The sequence below is a fragment of the Delphinus delphis genome, chromosome 9 (assembly GCF_949987515.2).
Source record: "Delphinus delphis chromosome 9, mDelDel1.2, whole genome shotgun sequence".
NCBI lineage: Eukaryota > Metazoa > Chordata > Mammalia > Artiodactyla > Delphinidae > Delphinus > Delphinus delphis.
The window spans coordinates 79000200-79021457 of NC_082691.1; the positions used below are offsets into that span (position 1 = coordinate 79000200).

Consider the following 21258-nt stretch of genomic DNA (forward strand, 5'->3'; position numbering starts at 1 on the left):
AGCCTGCGTGTCTGCAGCCTGTGCTCCGCAAACGGGAGAGGCCACAACAGTGAGAGGCCCGCGTACCGCAAAAAAAAAAAAAAAAAGAGTTCTTATCACAGCTACGCCTCAATCCCAAAAGTTTCTTCCAAGTCTCTTAATGCCAGATGTGGCTTTAGCACCATATTGGTCATGGTGCCAATGGTTGCAGTGATACAGGAACAAAAGTCCCTGCCCCATGTGATAACTGCACATTCAGCTGAAAATAGTGGAGACTGAAAAAGGGGAGGAGAAGAAAAAGAGCAAGTTATAGTCAGGGTTCCTTAGAAAAACATATACCTGTGTGTAGATATACATGTATGTGTGTATATATACATATATTTAAAGAGAGAGAGAGGGTGTTTTAAGAATTGACTCCAGGCTGGAAATTCAGGCAAGATTTCTACGTTGCGGTCTTTAGAATACCTTCTTTTTCAGGAAACCTCAGTCTTTGGCCTTAAGGCCTTCAACTGACATTATGGAGCAGAATCCACCTTACTGGAAGTCTTACTGATTTAAATGTCAATCACATCTAAAAACTACCTTGACAGTAACATCTGGTGTGACAGGTGTTTGACCAAACTACTGGCCACCATAGCCTAGCCAAGTTGACACATAACGTTAACCATCACAAATGACAGTGTACTTTTTTAGCTTCATTATGAACCACCAACATCAAGCTATGAATCCTGAGTTGATGTTTAAGGACCCCGTACGTGCGTGTTCCTATAATTAGCTGATTAGCTGTCTGGTGTCTTCCAGGGTTCCCAGAAAGGAAGACCCAGTGGGCGCATGGTCACCCAGTACCACTACACTCAGTGGCCTGACATGGGAGTGCCAGAGTACTCGCTGCCCGTACTGACCTTTGTGAGAAAGGCATCCCAGGCCAAGCGCCACGCAGTAGGCCCTGTTGTTGTCCATTGCAGGTGAGTCTCAGCGCCAGGTTTCCAAGCCCATAGAATTGCTTATGCTAACAAAAAGGGAATCGGTGGAACAAAGGTTTTGCCAAAGTGGGAATGATTTCACAAACTGAGGGGCATGAAACGTTGGTGACTGGGAAGTGAGTGTGCCAGACTCAGGATTGGATTGCTGAATATTTCAAAGCACCAGGTATTTCTATGAGGTATAATATTCTGTTTGACTGGTTAATTGGATTTCAGCTTATTAACTGTGTGAAGCAGGCAGAACAACGTTTTGTCATTAAACAAGCACGTGTTACAACATAACGTCGTGGGATAAAAATGCTTAAGACACAACCCCTGTTCCTAGGAGTTAATAGTCTATTGTAGACTTAATATGCCAGGTTTACGTTAGAAAAACCAAAGTGCACAAAGTATGGGGAATTTAGCAAAATATTTCAAGTTGTTTTTAAACAGTTTGGTGTCAAAACCCCATTCTCATTTTCCTGAGTTCTGTCTAATATAGCCTATTGAACGTGTAATCAATTCATCGTTGCCCAGGTACTTTAATTTCCAAGACTGGGTGAGCGAATAGAAATAATGATATTTCAGAGAAGGAGAAAAATGCGTTAGAGGCTTTAATTTAATATTTTTCAGTTAAAACAAAAATAGCAGTTACTGTTTACTGCGTGCTGACTCCTGTGCCAAGCTTTCCGACCACAAAAGTCAAATTCATTTCTATGTGGAGTACTTTTGTCAAAGCGGCGTCTGTGTTTTTACAGAAACAACTGTTTTCCTTTGATATGCAGAGTATCTCACACATTCTAATTACCTATCTCAGGAGTTATCCTCAAAGTCTGAGAGACCTATCTTGAGTTTTTTATCTGCGAGCCCGACGATAAGCTGAGGGAAACAGGAAGATGCAGGAAAAATAGCTGTGAAGGTCAGGGATTGTTTCCTAGCGAATGGAAAAGGCCCAGAGCCTTGTGCAGAGCGGGTGCTAATTCTTCACTCTAGTACTTCCTACTCGTCAGAGCATTTGAAAAGAATCCCTGTCTCTGAATTCTGTCCCTCCAGTAGAGGCTTTGAAGAAGTTGCTAGATAATGGCCCTTTAGAAATGACTGAAGTTATTCTTTATTCCTCACCATCTCACTGAAATGATATTTTCAGCTGAAAGCCTGCGCAAACTCTTTTTTTCCATTAATGTGGAAACCTTTACAAACATGTTTACCTGACGATACAGACCCAGAGACCTTGTCTTTTCAGAGTCTGGTGAGGCTGACGCTTTCATTCTTCTCAAATTAAATGTCTATTTGCTATACTCTGATACATAATATTTCCACTGTATAATGTATAACGAATAATAACTGTAATTGAAAATAAAAACGTCTCCAACAGGAGTAATCAGATTGCTTTGGAGTTTGACCTGTAAGCAAGAAAGAAAAAAGAGAACTTTGTTTGCTATTTGAAGCATTATGCGTAACTCCTAAGCTGCTTACTGTCTTGCTGAATTACTTACTAAGTGGCTCATTTGCTTGGAGAAGGATATTAATTTACAGGACAGCCGGGAGTGACCAATCCTCAAATGTGTTTTATGTTGACATTGAAGTCTCTTTCTCTGTGTGCTTTTCAGTGCTGGCGTTGGGAGGACAGGCACATACATCGTGCTAGACAGTATGCTGCAGCAGATTCAACACGAAGGAACCGTCAACATATTCGGCTTTTTAAAACACATTCGTTCACAAAGAAATTACCTGGTGCAAACCGAGGTATGATAAAAAGGATAATGTCCTTTAGCTAAGGGTTGGAAGTGTCCCTAAACTGCTGGATAGACCAGCGTTTGTATTACCAGGTGCGTTCGTCCCATGGGGCTCCCTGTGATAAAGTGCTACACACCGGGTGGCTTAAAACAACAGAAACGTGTTGTCCCCAACTTCTGGAGGATGGAAGTCCAAAATCAAGGGGTAGGCAGGGCCATACCGAATCCTCTAGGGAAGGATCCTTCCCTGTCTCTTCAAGCTTCTGATAGCCTCGTATTTCCCTGGACTTGGCAGCCTAACTGCCTCCTTCTTCACACGGCTGTCTTCCCTCTGTGTCCGTGTCTGTGTCCAAATTTCCCTCTTCTTAGAAGGACACCAGTCCCCACCTCATCTTAACTAACTACGTCTGCATCGACTCTATTTACAAGTAAGGTCGCATTCTGAGGTCCTGGGAGGTTAGGGTTTCAGCATATCTTCTGCGGGGGCGGGAGGCGTGCATAATTCAAACTATAACACCAGGTACTTGCACGTAAGTCATGGATGGACCAGCTAACTTTTGTCTATTTTATGACCAAATGGGGAATATCTTTAAAATGACACCAGTCACAGGCGAGATTCAGAAAAAGAGTAAGTGGATCAGTCAACCCTCATCTCCTCGTGCTGAATCCTCAAGCTTTTCCTGCATGTAATGAATGAATGGATTTATTCTCATATTTAAATAGTATGAATTATGCTCAAATTATTCCCTTTTTTAAGCCCAGATCGTTTACCCCTATATGACACAGGACAAGCTCTGCATACCTGTATTTTATTTTCACTATTTCTAAATAAAAATGGATTTAAATTGAAAACTATGTATGGCAGCTTGAAAGCAATAAGAAACATATGACTGAGTGGGCTTCCACACCAAACCAACCAAACATCATTCCATCGAGGAAATGACATTCTAGTCAGATAAGACGAGGGAAGAGTCCCATACGTGAAATGGAAGATAACTGTTAAAAACTGTATAGATAATTGTACTAAATTATATATGACCGGCTAAAAGGAGAACTGGAATGGGAAGAAGGGAAGACCCATCAGAAGTAGAGAAGTCAGTGCAAAATGTGGAAGAGGGTCTCAGGTTTGAAGGATGAGCAGAGAGGGCATTGCTTTGCCTCCCCAAATCTTCCAGTGATCTCCTTCCCTAAATGCCAACGCACAAGAAATAAAGAGATGAGGGATGGAAAGAGTTGTATTGTTTCTGGATGACCACCTTTTCCTCCATCTGACTTCCTGCCAGGACTGGTGAGCAATCTCCGTGGGTCCTCCCTTCCATTTTGTAAAACGCTTTTTGTCCATCAGTGGAAGATACTACTTTTGTACCTCAATACGTATAAGGAGAACCTGAGGTGATATCCCTGTTTGTCATTGCTTTGCCAGGAACAGTATGTCTTCATTCATGACGCACTGGTCGAGGCGATACTTAGTAAAGAAACTGAGGTCCCGGACAGCCACATCCACGCCTATGTTAATGGGATCCTCATTCCTGGACCAACAGGCAAAACAAAGCTAGACAAACAATTCAAGGTGAGTTCTCTCAGAAGCCCCTCTCTTGGGTGTCACCACAGGTTGGAATGTTCCTGCATCTCCTCATTTGAGTGGACAAAGCCACGTGGACAGGCTGAGCGCTCTGTTGGCCCAGTGGCTTTGTTGTGTTCTTTACAACAGGCAACAAAGCCACTTGGCAAATTTCAAGAACCTTAATTTTGAGTAGCGAGAGGGAAGGTTCTCAGAAACCCTAGAAATGCAGACGTGGTCCAGGAAAGGAGGGCACAGAACAGAACAGGAGGAACAGGCAGAACTTCTAACACAGACGGTGTAAGTGCTCTTCTCGCTTTGAGAAAACCAGACCACTTAACCACGAGTGCTGTGCTCAGGCTGCTTGTGCTGCTCTTTGGAAGAGTCTGTCTCACTTGAAACCCCCAGACTAGAATAGGCCATCCCACAAGAAGAGCTTCTTCAACCCCAGTTTCTCCCACCCACCCTGTCACAAGGACGTCGGCTAGACAGGGGAGCGTGGTTTGTTCAATGTTCTACCTCTCACAGCTTAGCTCTCTGATTTCCAGAAACCAGTCAGCAAAGAATTCAGAAAGCAGTTGTTACCAGACCTGCCTGCGGAGATAGAGGGATTTGCAGAGCTGTCATCTTCCAGAGGAATGAAGGCTGCGTTATTTTGTTCCCCATTATTTCTATACTAACCTCTTACTTCTCAGGGTTGCTAGAGAAACAGGGCCAGTTTCTGAAGAAGGAATGTCTAGGAAGAATTCAGAAGGCCCTGGAAAAACCCAGGAGAGTTAACAAACCTCAAGATTGAAGTTTTTTCTTTCTCTTCCGCGGCTTACAACATAGAAGATGTAGTCATGAGTTCCCTCTGACTTTTTACCTTCTCGTTCAGCACCTTTTGTGCTTTGGGAGGAGTAAGAGACAGAGGAGGGGTGGAAGCTGAACTTAGAAATTGCAGACAGGAAAACAGAAATGTTTTATTCAGCCAAACTTAGCTGAGTCATAAAGGAACACTTTAAGGAAGACAAAGTGCACAATACAGCTTCCAGAAACAGATAATAACTATAAAGCATTAATGTGATGTTGCTAGGATGGCTTTTTTCTAAGTTAAAAATATACATCTATTACCCGTTTTCTTATTTAAATATGATTTACCCCATACACAATTAAGTTAATAAAAGAATTGATATCGCTTATACTGGATAATTCAGGATCAAAATGGAAATATCAATTATGAGATCAGAATCTAATTTAAAAACAGAGACATTTGACTCTGTTTCCTGTTAACATCCTAACTAGGGAAATTTGGAGGGGTGTGTGTGTGTATACTGTCCTATAAGAAAAGGTATTTATTCAAGTTTACCCATAGAAAAATGTCCTTGAAATGAATTGCATGTCTATTTATTCAACAAATATTTATCAGAAACCCACCTCAGCATTGAAAAGTAAAGAATCAGGACTTCCCTGGTGGAGCAGTGGTTAAGAATCTGCCTGCCAATGCAGGGGACACGGGTTCGAGCCCTGGTCCGGGAAGATCCCACATGCCACGGAGCGGCTGGGCCCGTGAGCCATGGCCGCTGAGCCTGCGCGTCCAGAGCCTGTGCTCCGCAACGGGAGAGGCCACAACAGTGAGAGGCCCGTGTACCGCAAAAAAAACCCAAAAAAAACCCAAAAAAACAAACTGGGATATACTTTTTTCATCTGTTAGCCTGTCAAAAATTAAACACCAGTGACTCCTAATTCTTTATAGAAACCCTCACATGTGTGCACATTAAGAAATATACAAGGGATATTCATTGCTACAAAGTTTGAAATAGCAAAACATTGGAAATAACCCAAACATTCACTAACTGGGGAATAGGTAAATAACAAGTAGATAATTCGTGTGATTGAGTACTAAAATAGTGAATAAAATCCAACTCTGTGCATATATATGTGCACACACACATACATACACACTCACATGCAATTTATCTCCCAGCTGCAGTGTGAGATTTAGGTAGAGAAAATGGAGGGCACACACCATAGAGGAAGGTTCCTAATGCTGCAAGTCAAGCTAGACATCAAGTCTTCTCTGCTTATTTTAACCCTCCTGGTATAGAATATAGAACATAGATGTACCAAGGAGTCCCCCAGAACAAGTTTAATTCAAGGAATTCTTGGAAAATAAGTCAGATATATTTATATTCAGTATCTTATCTTTGTTGAGTCTCCTGTGTATATGTGTGTGTGTGTGTGTGTGTGTGTTTATTTGAGGGGCTTAAATGAAATAATCTATATTTTTCCTTGACACCCTTTCTCAGCTCCTGAGTCAATCAAATATACAGCAGAGTGACTATTCTACAGCCCTAAAGCAATGCAACAGAGAAAAGAACAGAACGTCTTCCATCATCCCTGGTAAGCTATGTTGAATTTTGGAAGAAAAAAAACCCCACTTTTTAAATAATAGAAGCCTTGTAGATAATTTGACAATAGTTGTACATCTTGGAACAAAAACAATACACTCATATTTTTCTAATCATGCCAGATAATATAACTTAACAAGGACTCTTAAACCTTGAGGTCTTCGTCTAGAAGTGCAAAATACATAGAAAAACTAGCTTAAAAGTCAAACACACTCTACTTGCAAAATGCAGCTATGTTTTGCCATTTGCAGGGGCGGGGAGGAGATACAGTGCTAAGAGCTTACTTGTTTATGATGAATGTTCTGTATTCCCAGTGGAAAGATCCAGAGTTGGCATTTCATCCCTGAGTGGGGAAGGCACAGACTACATCAATGCCTCCTACATCATGGTAAGTCAGAGAGCCACTGGGGAGACTGCTGCAGCTTGCGTTATCAGAATCAAAACCAGAGTGGGGGGCTTCCCTGGTGGCGCAGTGGTTGAGAGTCCGCCTGCTGATGCAGGGGACACGGGTTCGTGCCCCGGTCCGGGAAGATCCCACATGCCGCAGAGCGGCTGGGCCCGTGAGCCATGGCCGCTGAGCCTGTGTGTCTGGAGCGTGTGCTCCGCAATGGGAGAGGCCACAACAGTGGGGGCCCGCGTACCACAAAAAACAAAACAAAACAAACAACAAAAAAAAAAACCAGAGTGGGCTGCCCAAAGCAGTGACTGGCGGATACGGGAGGCACCACAGGTGGACATGAGTCGTATCTGATGACTACAGACTCACAGCCCACAGCAGCAATAGAATCATAGCATTCCTTGATGTTTTTATGTGTGCTGGGACTGGAGAACTCTTAATCAAGACAACGAGTAGATGTGGGAACCAAACTCACCATGAGTAGATACAAAACATCCACTCACCCTTCTAAGCAGCTCCATTTCATTCACCAAAGCAGATTCCCTGCAGACCCAGGATACACTAGCGTTAGCAAAGTCCAGTCTCGTTCACATTACCACTCCAGGTTTGCAGCACGGTTCTCACCCTGCAAACTGGGCTCATTTGGGGACTTGGATTTCTAAAGATACAATACTTTCTTTCTGCATTTAGATCTACTATCAGAGGGATGAGTGCTTTAGTAGCTGTTGTGTGACCTTCATTTCCATTTTAGGTCAATCAATCACAGACTTTGCCTTCAGATGAGAGTCCTAATCCCCGTGCCAAAATCACTGTTCTGTTTATCTAGAAAATACTAAGGTATATCCATGCAAGAAACAGGGAGATGAGTGGAGGTGGCATCTAAAAGCATGCCACACTTAAAATAGGGGCATCTTAATACTATAGGAAGCAGATATTTTTACTCAAAAATTGAGAATGGGTTAAGAGAACAAATATAAATATTGCATTGTGTGCTGGTTAGATAGAAGACAGACTGTTCTTGTCAAGAAAATAATTAAATGCTGGAAAATATTACCTACAAAGCTTGCCACATTACATCTGAAGATTTACAAAATAGGATGAATTTTTACTTACCTGGAATGACTTAAGTGGGATATTGACTGAAGTTGCAGGATAAACTAGAGTCCTTTCAAGGTCTCTTCGCATCCAAAGAATCTACAAGTAACCAGAAAAACATTTAATTATGTACAACCTGCTCATTCAAATCCGAATATATGAACTTAAAAGTTTCCTGCTTCTTAAACAAGATTGTAACCAAAACAAAGTAAATTGAGTAGAATTCTACTTGATGAATAAATGAAGCTAAAGCTTAAAAAATAAAAAATGAAAATATTCCACACTTCATATGAGCCCATGGGGGATAAGAATGCAATCTGAGAGATTCCATTGCAGAAGGGGCTAACTGAGCCATGATTTTGGTAAGCAGTAACGTGGAAATCATGATTAATTCAATGGCACCAGCTTTCAGGTTTCTGCAGCAACATTTGCAAGGTGCCCGCCCCCCCACCCCCCCTCCTCTCCTGTAGAGGCAGCCAGGGTGTAAAGGTATCCGGTTGCCAGTAGGTGTGAAATTTAGCACTCTGCCATTGGGACTTGTGAAAAGTAAGAAATATAAAATCTCTAGATTTCCTTTCTATCTAGTGTGAGAGACATAGTCCAGAAGCCATTTTTGTTGTCTCCTCCTAGAGGTGATAGCTGGGTAAGCTTGGGCACAGCACTTAATTTCTTAAGCTTCAGTTTAATCGCCTATAAAATGAAGATCACATTCCCTTTGTCATAGTACTACTGTGAGGAATAAAGGAAGAAAATGTTTAGTGCTATACCTGGCATATAGGAGGTGTCTGTAACATTGGCTATAATAATCACATTATTATTTATAGATACAATCCACAAATAAAAAGACAGTAACCATTAACCTATAAATGTTTTTTGAATGTTTAAAGTCACATGCCAAGGCTCTTTCTATGTTCTCTTTGGTTTTGTAGGGTTATTATCAGAGCAATGAATTCATCATCACCCAACATCCCCTTCTCCATACCATCAAGGATTTCTGGAGGATGATCTGGGACCATAACGCCCAGCTGGTCGTTATGCTTCCAGATGGTCAAAACATGGTAAGTCCCTCAGGTCATTTTTGGCATGTTCTTTGCAGGGTAGGTATCAAGACACAACCACCAGAAGTCCAGCATACAAAGAATGTATTTTTTTCAACCAATAAACTAATATTGAAGTTGCACCTTGTCTATTATTGGACTTGGTTTGGATACAATGTCCCAGGTCTGAAATTGTTGAATGACAGTTTTAAATAAAAGTAGGCTGAAATTAACTTAAGTATTTATTACGCTGCTTAAGGAAATTAGAATTGCAATCATAAAGGAAGTCAGCCCATATGTTTCTATTTACGTTTTTTTAAATAAAAGTTGTTAGGATATTTTAAGAGTAAATATTGAGATTCAAAGAAAAATTTGAGTTGAATTGTCTATGGCAACCAGTTAACTTCGTTTCACAGTCTGACTTAAACATTTTATTAAAATCTAGAACCTTCTTTGGTTTTTAATCCTCCAGGCAGAAGATGAATTTGTTTACTGGCCAAATAAGGATGAGCCCATAAATTGTGAGAGTTTTAAGGTCACTCTTATGGCTGAAGAACACAAATGTCTGTCTAACGAAGAAAAACTTATAATGCAAGATTTTATCTTAGAAGCTACCCAGGTATGGACATAGTTTAAATGACAAACTTTTCATCTTAAGCACATGTTAAATATATGCCAATTTAAGAATCTCTCCTAGAACTAAAAAGAAGGAATCTGATTTCTTACAAATTGAGACAGATTACCCAAATAATAAATTTTACCTTACTTGTCATTTTCATTTGCAAAATCTTATAGAATCATTAAACAATTAGCCATCACTAAACTCCACCATCCCTGACTTCTACACACACAGGAAGTCAAAGATTTGTCTTTTACTCCAAAGCAGTTGCTGATAGAAGTTAAGCTGAAAATAAACAGAGTAAAAAAATAATTTCATTAATCCTAATTCTCATGTTTTAAGGCAAGTCCTTACCTTGTATTCTCCTAAATAAAATGGGAAAAATATTACCTACCAAAAAAAGCTTACTGCTCTCTACTCATGTACAGAGGGTTATTAAGTGAAGAACTGCTTTGAAAACATGCAGTGCAATGAACTAGTGTTGTTTTACTAGACTCCTGATTACCTACAAGGCACCAATTTTAATTCTTTGTCAATAACTGTTTCTATGATTACAGCACAGTTCATAAATTATTGCACAGCTCCTGTGAAAGACTGAAAGATGCTAATAGTGATGAGTAAAGCATGTGAAATTCAGAGGACTTTCTCAATTAGAAAAAAAATAAATCATGTTTTAGATGGTTTAAATGTTTCACTTTACCCTAATTCTGAAACTGGTAAAACATATAGGGTACATAAGAAGATTGAGTATTCGCTAGAATATTTGACCAAAACTTATAAAATTGATAATGCAAATACATTGTTTTCTAAATGTTTTATACTTCTGCCTGAAATTGATGTTTTATATTTTGTGAGTCAAGGGTCCAATTTTATTATTTTTGTGTGAATAACCATTGTTCCAGTGTCATTTATAGATCAACAATACCAGTTCAGTCATAAATCAAATTTTTATATATGTATAAGCCACTTTGGGAGACTGGGGATCAGAGATTTAAAGTCACACAACCTGGTTTGGTCACTTAATAAGCAAGGATCAGAACTGAGACTGGAGTGGAAACCATGTCTCCATTCTCCTTACCAGCATTTCCCACACCGTGTCAAGCAATCTTATTCTTCCCTTAGGTAAACCTGAGTAATGCTGGTATTTGAAGAAATCTATGCTATTTTTTTCTTTTTTTAAATTTAAGTATAGTTGATGTACAATATTGTATGTTACAGGTGTACGATATAGTGATTCACAATTTTTAGAGGAAGAAGTCTATGTTATTTTTAAAACTAATTTTAAAACTGAAGATTTCTTTTTGTAAGTTTAAATTTATCGGCACAGATACATCTTTGTTCATGATTTGATTGGCAAGATAAGCCCACAAACAAGGTTTATTTTTGAATAAAAAAGAGATCACCTCTGTACCTGGCAAATGTGGTGTCGCGGCAGTTTCTCCATTCCATGGTGGAGGACAGGCTGCAACTACTGCTGCTCACTCAGCGTGTTTCTTGGTTTTATTGCCTTCCTATAATTCCTGACTTTCCTCAATTCATCTACTCACCAACCAATATGACACTTTCTAAAACAGTAATTTTTATCTCTTCTTATAGGATGATTATGTACTTGAAGTGCGGCATTTTCAGTGTCCCAAGTGGCCAAATCCAGATAGCCCCATTAGTAAAACTTTTGAACTTATAAGTATTATCAAAGAAGAAGCTGCCACCAGGGATGGCCCCATGATTGTTCATGATGAGTAAGTTCCACACTTTAAATCAATTCACACCTGACATTCTCTGTGTGTATGTATATTTCTGTGGTCTTTGTACTAACCTAATACTTTGGACCAATCGTGAATTGTTTAGCCGGGGTGGCTTATCTGCTTCTCATGGACAGGATTAACACAGAATAGTTTTGGGGGTTTTCTCCGCTTCTCTGGGAGCTCCTGTTGAAGGCAGAAAATGTGTGCCTGATCACAAGCATCTGCTGTTGCATTCTACGCTAAGAACACTTTGTGTGATGAGTCAGTGTTTTAGAACCTGAATCTTCAGGTGCTAACCAGCAAGGCGTCTCTCAGCCATTGGCTTCCTGGGATAGGAGTAAAATTGATATATTTTTTATTTACCAGAAACAGGAATTTTATCCAACAGATCTTTCCAAGTTTCAGTTGTGAACAAATAAAAAATGCATATGCTGGAATTATGTTATATAGCAATACATATTATATATGATGCATATGATAATATTACATAATATATATTATAACCTCAGTCAGATCATTTTGATTTACTGCCAACCCCTTCCATAGTATAAAAATAAGAAATGTATCACCAAATATTGAACTTCTATGAAGTGTCTCATTAGTAATATCATGAACACTCCCCAGTGATTCGAAGTAGACCACAGTTCCATGCACTATAAAGGAATGAGACAATTTATTAAAAATTTCAGTGTTCTTACTGCAAAATTATCAAGGCCATGTGCTCTGTGAGTTTCAAATGTGAACATGTGCTGCATCTGAATGGAGTCTTTGTTCCTTCCATTTGTTTCCAGGCATGGAGGAGTGACAGCAGGAACTTTCTGTGCTCTGACAACCCTTATGCACCAACTAGAAAAAGAAAATTCAGTGGATGTTTACCAGGTAGCCAAGATGATCAATTTGATGAGGCCAGGAGTCTTTGCTGATGCTGTAAGTAATAAAGCAGCGAACCAGACTTTTCTCATTAGAGCACAAGTCACTTTCTAGAGGCTACCAAAATCGTTTTGTCCTGTATCAAAAAAGATCACATTGATAATGTTAGCATGTAGTTTTCAAGCTGAATTATGTTCAGTTTGCAATCCATAGAACTGGAACAGTAAACATTTGAAGTTTATTTTCCAGAAAATTGATGGATCAAAATTTTTAAATTTCATTGTGTGCCTTTTTGCAAGACTTATTGTAATTCTGAAACGTATCCTCAGTAGAAGCACCAACTAATCTGATTTATCCAACAAAATAAATAGTTATTTTCCCAGGGTTAGGGCTCTACATAGCCTCAAGGAAGAGTCAGAAGATAGACTTCAGCTGTTCACCTTTTTCTCAAGCCAGATTCATTTTCTGAACTTAAGAAGTAGCTAATTCTGGGGATAGTTTTGAAAAGAGAGAGAGAGAGAGACACTCGTACAATCAAGAAAGAGCATAGCACATCTGGAAAAATGTCTCAACTCTGAGAATAATTTGGAAGTTTTTTTATTATAGAAACAAGAGCTAGAAAGACAATAGGGAACTTTGTGCAAATGCCCCAGTGGGAGAAGCTTAGGTGGATGCAGAGGTCATAGGCTCACTTCCAGCTTCCTAGTCTGGGTACGTGTAAGGGCCTTATAAAGGGTCCATCTTCAAAGCTCTAGCCCAGACCAGCTGCCAGAGAGTAAGGTAACCCTTGTGCACATGCACTTCAGAGGAGCCCTTATTGAAAGTCTCATTCAGGAGAGTTGAGTTGTATCAAGCTTGTCTTGTATGAAATTGCTTTCGGCGGACTAAACTTATACCCAGGTTTCACAAATGCATTTAATGAGACGTGTGGTCCTAATGATTTTCTACTATGGAGCCAGCCACTTGCTCATGTCCTTTGCAACTACCTTCCCCCACCTCACCATCCCCAAGTTGGCATCTGTAAGAGAACAACTACTTTATTCTTCTGTGTGTCTCTACCATGAGACCACAGCAGGGTACACAGGCACACACTCTCCTTCTCACCAAGCAGGACATAAGACCCGTCGGGCTGGTAGAGTGTGAAGGATACTTGGTAAACAGTGGGTCTTGTGAAAGGCCTGCATTCCTCATGAGTTCCTGGGCTGACAGTGCAGTCCTGAGACCTCTTCATAAATAGACAAACCCAACAGATTTTGTAACAAAAGGAGAAAGGAAAATGAATAACTTAGTGGGTTACAGGAGCCTAGTACCAAAAGGTTTACACACAAGTTGATAAATCAGTATCAGAACCTCATCACATCACCTTCTGATTCCATGAAGTAAATGAGTAAGAATGGAGTGCTTACCATTGGCAAATGTAGTGGGCCAGTGTTCTAGGTCAATGAATGTTGGCTAATTATAGAGCCACTTTAAATTTAATCAGAAAGAGACATTAATACGGATGGGGTGCCTCTGCTGATTATAACAGAGCCCTTAACACGCCTTTCTATGACAGTGGCAAAGGGTGACTAAAAACCTTGCTTCTTTTTACAAACGTATGTCTTCAGCGAGCTTTCTGTTTCTGACCTCCCATTCTCTGTTCTCCAGGAGCAGTATCAATTTCTCTACAAAGCAGTCCTCAGCCTTGTGAGCACCAGGCAGGAAGAGAATCCGTCCACCTCTCTGGACAGTAATGGCGCAGCGTTGCCTGATGGAAATATAGCCGAGAGCTTAGAGTCTTTAGTTTAACATGGAAAAGGGTGAGAAGAGTCCACATCTGGACATTGCTTTCCTCTTTCTAAAATTAGACAGGAAAATTAGTCCAGTTCTTCTGTTATCTGTTTACTTCACATCACCTGACAGTAACTATCATGGCATAGGATTCTGCTGCCAAGTTTACATCATTAACAATGTGTGCCTTTTTGCAAAACTTCTTGTGATTCACTTATTGTGTTTAAACTAAAATGATTGAAATTTACCGTATTTCTAAGAATGGAATTGTGGTATCTTTTTTTCATATTGATTTTAACAGAGAATTTCAATTTATAGATATTAGGAATTCCCAACTACAGAAAACATGTTGTTTTTAGTGTCAAATTTTTAGCTGTATTTGTAGCAATCGTCAGGTTTGCTAGAAATATAACTTTTAATATAGTATACTGTAAATAAAACACTCTGTTCCCTATGATATTCAACATTTTACAACCACAGTATTCACCTAAAGTAGAAATAATCTGATACTTACTGTAAATACTGCTCTAGCATCTCCATGGACCAAATTTATATTTATAATTGTAGATTTTTATATTTTACTACTGAGTCAGTTTTCTAGTTCTGTGTAATTGTTTAGTTTAATGTTGCAGCTCATCATCTGGTCTTACTCTGTGAGTCTTCTGATATTGTTTTGTGTTGTGGTTAACTCTGTTTTAGCATGTAATTTTAACTTTTATGGAAAATAAAAATACATTTGTTTTGAAAGAAGATGTTTTTATGAGAATAACACCTTACCCGACATTGTTTAAATGGTTTTTATCCAAGGCATTGCAAAAATAAATATAAATATTGCCATCAATTTGTGTTTGCTTGTGGAGTGCTGAGGCATGTGTAGCAGAAAATTGTGGACATGTTCCCTCTGAGATTATGGACGTGAAAGAAGGTTGATGGGATGGGACAGAGTATAGAGCTGATTCCCAAACTGCCTTAAGGCACACAGGAAACTCACAAAACTGAAGATTTTTGAGGACAACACAGCAATGTGTACTGACACTACACAATTACTACTACTAAATTATTTGGATCTAACTACTTAATAAACAGAACCATTATGTATTTCCTTTGGCTTAGGGGAGCTATGAAAATGTTACTCAGAAGCTGAGGGCATGATGTACCAAGAAATGTTGGGAAACTGGTTTAGAACCAAGCTGGGAGTTAGAAGCAGGCAGATTTGCCAGCGAGGGAGAAGCTAAGCTGGTTTGGGAGACAAGTGGGTGAATGGAAAAAGGACCAGGAGGTCCTAACTCCCAGAGTGGAAAAAGGTAAGTCCTAGGTGACAATCCTATTGTCAGGATTTAAGAGCTATGTGGAGGTGAAGGGCAGGAAAACAGGGAATCATGGGTAGCAAGCCTGCTCTGATACTGGAAGCAGTCCCCTGCCTCAGCCAGGAGTGTTTTAGAACACTGCCCGCAAAGGGGGCACCAGTCCCCAAGAATGCTCAGGTCAGTGCCTAAAGCGGGAGGCCAGGAAAAGTTTTGTTGAAACCAGTGGTTCTCAGAGTATGGTTCCCAGACCAGCAGCATGAGAAAAACCCAGGAACTTGTTAGAAATGCAAATCCTGGACTTCCATCCCAGATCTAAAATATCAGGAACTCTGAGGTTAGAACTCAGCAATCTATCGCAAGGTGCTGGGCTTCCCTGGTGGCGCAGTGGTTGAGCGTCCGCCTGCCGATGCAGGGGACGCGGGTTCGTGCCCCGTTCCGGGAAGATCCCACATGCCGCGGAGCGGCTAAGCCCGTGAGCCACGGCCGCGGAGCCTGCGCGTCCGGAGCCTGTGCTCCGCAACGGGAGAGACCACAACAGTGAGAGGCCCGCGTACCGCAAAAAAAAAAAAAAAAAAAAAAAAATGTATAAGTTTCTATTTTTAGGTTTGTATTTTCTTTTGCGGTACGCGGGTCTCTCACTGTTGGGGCCTCTCCCGTTGCGGAGCACAGGCTCCGGACGCGCAGGCTCCGCGGCCGTGGCTCACGGGCTTAGCCGCTCCGCGGCATGTGGGATCTTCCCGGAACGGGGCACGAACCCGCGTCCCCTGCATCGGCAGGCGGACGCTCAACCACTGCGCCACCAGGGAAGCCCTATATTTCTACCTTTAGAAAGCGATAGTCATGAAGGATCTTCCCAGACCGGGGCACGAACTCGCGTCCCCTGCATCGGCAGGCGGACGCTCAACCACTGCGCCACCAGGGAAGCCCTATATGTCTACCATTTTAGCTTTCCTTTTAAGGCGATAGTCATGAGGGATCTTCCCGGACCGGGGCACGAACCCGCATCCTCTGCATCGGCAGGCGGATTCTTAACCACTGCGCCACCAGGGAAGTCCTATGTTTCTACCTTTTTAGCTTTCCTTTTAAAGCAATAGTCATGAAGAGTTTTGAAATAGAAAAAAATTCCAACAAATAGTGTCACAAATCACAAAATATTGATAAGTACTGACCTACAGGGTATAAAACAATTAACATGCTTCTTTCTCACCCTCCCAGGGAGGAAGGCCAGAAGGTTAATTCTGATTCCTTGGTTGCTTTTCTAGCCTTGTCTCTTACACCTCTTGTTTTACAGTTTTGTTTCCCCGTAACCCACAAAGTCTAATCTGAACAAGGAGTCCATGTCACAATTATTTTTTCTATTTTTCCGTTTGCCTTTGTCCCAGGAACAAATGGCCTTTGAAGGGATATAGAATTTTTTTCCTTCATGGTTTTTTTTATTAGTGAGGTGCCTTGTAGGGTCTCTTCCAAGAGAATGTAATGTTGCAAGTGCAGGTATGATAACCAAGTATTTTATAGACAAATTCTAATAAAAATACCCTGAAACCAATAAAAAAAAGACGATCCTGTCAGATATAGCAATCTTTCCTCATCTTACGAAGCTTAACTCTGAGACAATAATCAATTATGAGAAGTGAAAATAAATGAAGCCTCGTAAGTAAGCCTCATAAGTCTTACCCAATTATTTACCAAAATTTCATAGAGTTTTATTGCATTCACAGCTTTTATCCACACATTGTTTTATTACATAATTGTGGCCTTGTTATGAATATATTTTTATGCTGCCTTTCATGTTGTTACATAGGCATTTTTATTACACATAATTATAAACCTATCATTGTTACTGTGTAATATTCTACCTTGTATAGTGGTTTTCAAACAGGGATAGTATTGCGCCCCAGGGGACATTTGGCAGTGTCTGGAGACATTTTTGGTTTTCGCATCTGAAGGGGATGTGCTGCTGGCACTTACTGGGCAGAAGCTAGAAATGCTGCTAAACATTCCGAAATGCACAGGACAGCCCTCACAACGAAGAGTCGTACAGCACAGCATGTCGGTAGTACCAGGGTGGAGGAACCCGCCCTCGTGGTGTACCGGGGCTCTTGTGATCACTTTCGTGATGTCAGCTGTTTAGGCTCTTTTCAAATTCTTCCTAAACTACAAAACTATGATAAACATTTCTTTATGTAAAAGCCTTTTACCATATTTAGGATGTTTCCTTAGTACCAATTCCTGTAAGTGCCAGTTGGTGAGAAGATTGTATGAATATTTTTATGTGTCTTAATACTCTTTGGCTTTCCGAGAGTTGTACAGTTTACACTCCCACTGCTCAGGTACTGGAGTCTTAGGGCTCCACTCCTGGGTTCAGGCTTCTGCTCAAACATCTCTTTGAGCAGCATTCCCCAATCGGCCTGTTGGAAGCAGCATCCCCCTCCTCCTAAGGAAGATCTTCAGAATATTTAGTGCTGATCATTGGAAGGGACTTGAGCTGCCTCAGTGTCCCGCGTGTGCAAGCCGAATGTGGGGCCCCCTCTCCGCAAGCCCCTCACCCCAGGCCCTCCCGTCTCCTTACCCTGCTTTTTCTCCGGAGCACATTTTGCTTCCTGACGTATTTTATATTTGTTGTCTGTCCCCCCCTATTTGTATATAAGCTCCATGAGGAGAGGAACTTTGGCTCTTGTAAACCTCTGTATTTCTATACCTAGAAGAGGACTGGGCACGTTAAAAACACTCACTACATTTTAGATAAATGAATGAATAAGGAGTGAATTAATGAATGAATTGGGGTTGTTTTGTTTTGCTTTACCTAGGACAAAAATGCTCTTTAGTGATCCTGGGAAACCCGACACTCTATAGGTAGTGTTCCTCAACATACAATAAATGTGTCAATTTTGACCCATTTTCTTTTTCTGTAGCACCTTTGTAAATTAGCCCAATTGAGAAATGGTGTTCTATACAGACTTTATCTCCGATATTAAATCACATAGAGCAGTTTTGCAATCTGCAGAGAGGTATTAAAGATGAGCATGACCCACCTATTTAGCGAAATGCATGGGACTCTATATAGTCCATCATGGGTCTCAGCCTGATACTACCTGAGAATTTATGGCAGCTGCTCCTTCATATCAAATTAATACAAATATTTAATATGTGCATGTTCTACTCAATATTACACCATAGGACTCTTACTTAATTTTCACATTTCTCATCTGAAAGCCCCTAATTTGTTAGCATCCAAAATGACTTTAATAGACAAAACTTAGAAAATAAGAACCCTTTATAAGCAGATACATTTTAGTTTCTTAGAATTGAATTCCATTCATAAATAGCACATAGAGTCAGAAATACTAAGTATTTACTTAATTAAAGTGAACTTTTTAGGGAAAGTGGGAAAAATATACACATTTGTCAAAATAAACAAAAACACTTTTATTATTATAAATCATGATTGATTATCTATCATCCACTCACTGGCTAATTGCAAAATATTCTTGTATATTAGAGGTTTCCTCCTCATTAGTACAATATTGGTGTGTTAGGGTAGGTGGTATTAAATGTTAAGGCATATAAATAAAACACACTACACTGGTTTTAAAAATCTGGACATCCGGGATTTCCCTGGTGGCGCAGTGGTTAAGAATCCGCCTGCCAACACAGGGAACATGGGTTCGAGCCCTGGTCCGGGAAAATCCCACATGCCGCGAAGCAACTGAGCCCGTGGACCACAACTACTGAGCCCACGTGCCTAGAGCCTGTGCTCTGCAACAAGAGAAGCCACCACAATGAGAAGCTCGGGCACTGCCGCGAAGAGTGGCCCCTGCTCGCCGCAATTAGAGAGAGCCTGCATGCAGCAACGAAGACCCAACGCAGCCAAAAATTTTAAAAATAAATAAATTTATATATATAAAACAAATCTGGACATTCTAGGCATTAAAGTTAACAAGTTTCTTAAGGTAATCATTTTTAAAAAGAAAAAATAAGATTTGGAAGTGGGAGTGAGAAAAATTGTGTGTGAGATTGAAACTTCTTGTTACGTACACAACAAACTCCTAATCAGCCTGTCACCTGGGACACATTCTAAGCAGCTCAAGACACACAACCTGACCTTTGAAAAACTTCCCGGATATGCTAATTTGTAATCCTTTCCTCTGAAGCTTTGGACATGACTTTCTCAGATTCCTATTATCTTGCTTCAATCCTAGGGGAGTTGCTTTAGTTCTGAATTATCCACATGAGAAATGAACCAATGCAAGTAATTTTTTCCTTGCTGCTAAATTGTTTAATGAAGGTATGTATTGAAAACTATAGCATTAAGTTTCCTAATGGAAACTATTAGAGAAGTCTCTTACAGCACTTTTACTTCAGGTAAGTGTTTTAAAGGACTCGGGAAGTTAAAAGCACATTTCTTGGGCTTTTTAGAGAGTAAATGAAAAACATTCCACATTTTGTTTACACAGTATGTCTAGTTCTAATCTCACAGGATACATAAAAATGTTCAAAGAACCACCTGGAGAAAAAAAATGAAATGGTTAGACAATAACTAAGGCCAATGAGGAAACATTGATAACTGGGGTCATTTACTGTATATTCACAGAATCCACCTACCTGCCACTCTCCTTCTGGGGTGCCTTCCTGTGGCAGATTGTATTTTCCAAAAATAGCTCAACAATAGCTTTCAGCCCACATGTGACTCATTGAAACTCATCCCAGTGAGAGGTGGATCTATGGTCCCTTGCCTTGAATCTGGATGGACTTGTGACTACAATGAAAGTGATGCTACGTGATTTCTGAGGTTAAGTCATAACACAGCATCTGCCTGGTTCCCTTTATAACCATGCTGTGAGTTACTGCTGTCTTCAGTTTATGGAAAAGGAAACAGCTAGTATGTTGTAGGACTAATCACACTACTTCTCAGAGAAACTTCTGTCTCATGAGTCTAGGTTGAGGAAAGCTGGACATATAAATATCAGTATTATCTGGAGGAAGCCAAAAAAGTCAGAAAGACCTGGAAGATGTGAGCATTAAGTCTACCGAAATGGTTAGACCAGGGATTCCCAAACTGTGGCTCAGGGGCCACATGCTTCTAAGTACAGTATAATCTACCCATCCATACCCAGATCCTACCACCACCACCTTTACTATTGAAATTTCTGGTAGAAAACTTGTTACTGAGAGCCAATGCCGTGTTTCACTCTATATATCTTTACTCAAGCTTACTGACATTTCCTTTTCTAGCACTAACGTTAGACAGCCCCCCTTCAATCATACCCCCTTTATCACTCAGTTAAAGCCCAAACTAGTTATTATATTATCTCAGTGGGTTCCTGCTCCCACCCAAGGTGCTAGTTCCCTAGTTCCCATGCCATCTGGGTGCTCATCCAGACTGGGGGTGGAATCAACGCAACACAAGTGTTATTTCCTAATTGATTATGTTAAAATCAATGTTGTGGTTAAAAACAAAAAACTTTCATAACAGTTATGTCTTTACTTGTTAATAGATTACTGATCTCCATTATTGATATTTTTGGCAGGTGGGACCAGGTCGTAATCAACTTTGATCCTTTTCCAAAAGCATAGATGCTTTCTCAACTGCCATATGTCCCACATATAACACCTGCTTATTTCGATGGCAGAATGTTTCATATGCCAGAATATGAGCACAGTCCCTCAGAAAGTTTAATTTTTTTTTTTTTTTTTTTTGCGGTACGCGGGCCTCTCACTGTCGTGGCCCCTCCCATTGCGGAGCACAGGCTCCGGACGCGCAGGCTCAGCGGCCATGGCTCACGGGCCCAG

At 40.5% G+C, this 21258-nt stretch overlaps 1 protein-coding gene across 2 annotated transcripts in view; it reads left to right on the forward strand.

The window, feature by feature from the left end:
- Positions 1-14993, forward strand: part of PTPRZ1 (protein tyrosine phosphatase receptor type Z1) — a 162764-nt gene extending 147771 nt beyond the window's left edge. For both annotated transcript variants that reach the window (XM_060020798.1, XM_060020799.1), the window contains exons 21-30: positions 781-944; positions 2552-2687; positions 4101-4247; positions 6527-6620; positions 6943-7016; positions 9050-9178; positions 9630-9776; positions 11373-11515; positions 12313-12448; positions 14039-14993. In XM_060020798.1, the coding sequence (XP_059876781.1) occupies positions 781-944; positions 2552-2687; positions 4101-4247; positions 6527-6620; positions 6943-7016; positions 9050-9178; positions 9630-9776; positions 11373-11515; positions 12313-12448; positions 14039-14179 (1311 nt within the window). In that variant the 3' untranslated portion in view covers positions 14180-14993. The remainder of the gene's footprint in view (positions 1-780; positions 945-2551; positions 2688-4100; positions 4248-6526; positions 6621-6942; positions 7017-9049; positions 9179-9629; positions 9777-11372; positions 11516-12312; positions 12449-14038) is intronic.
- The last annotated feature ends 6265 nt before the right edge of the window (positions 14994-21258 follow it).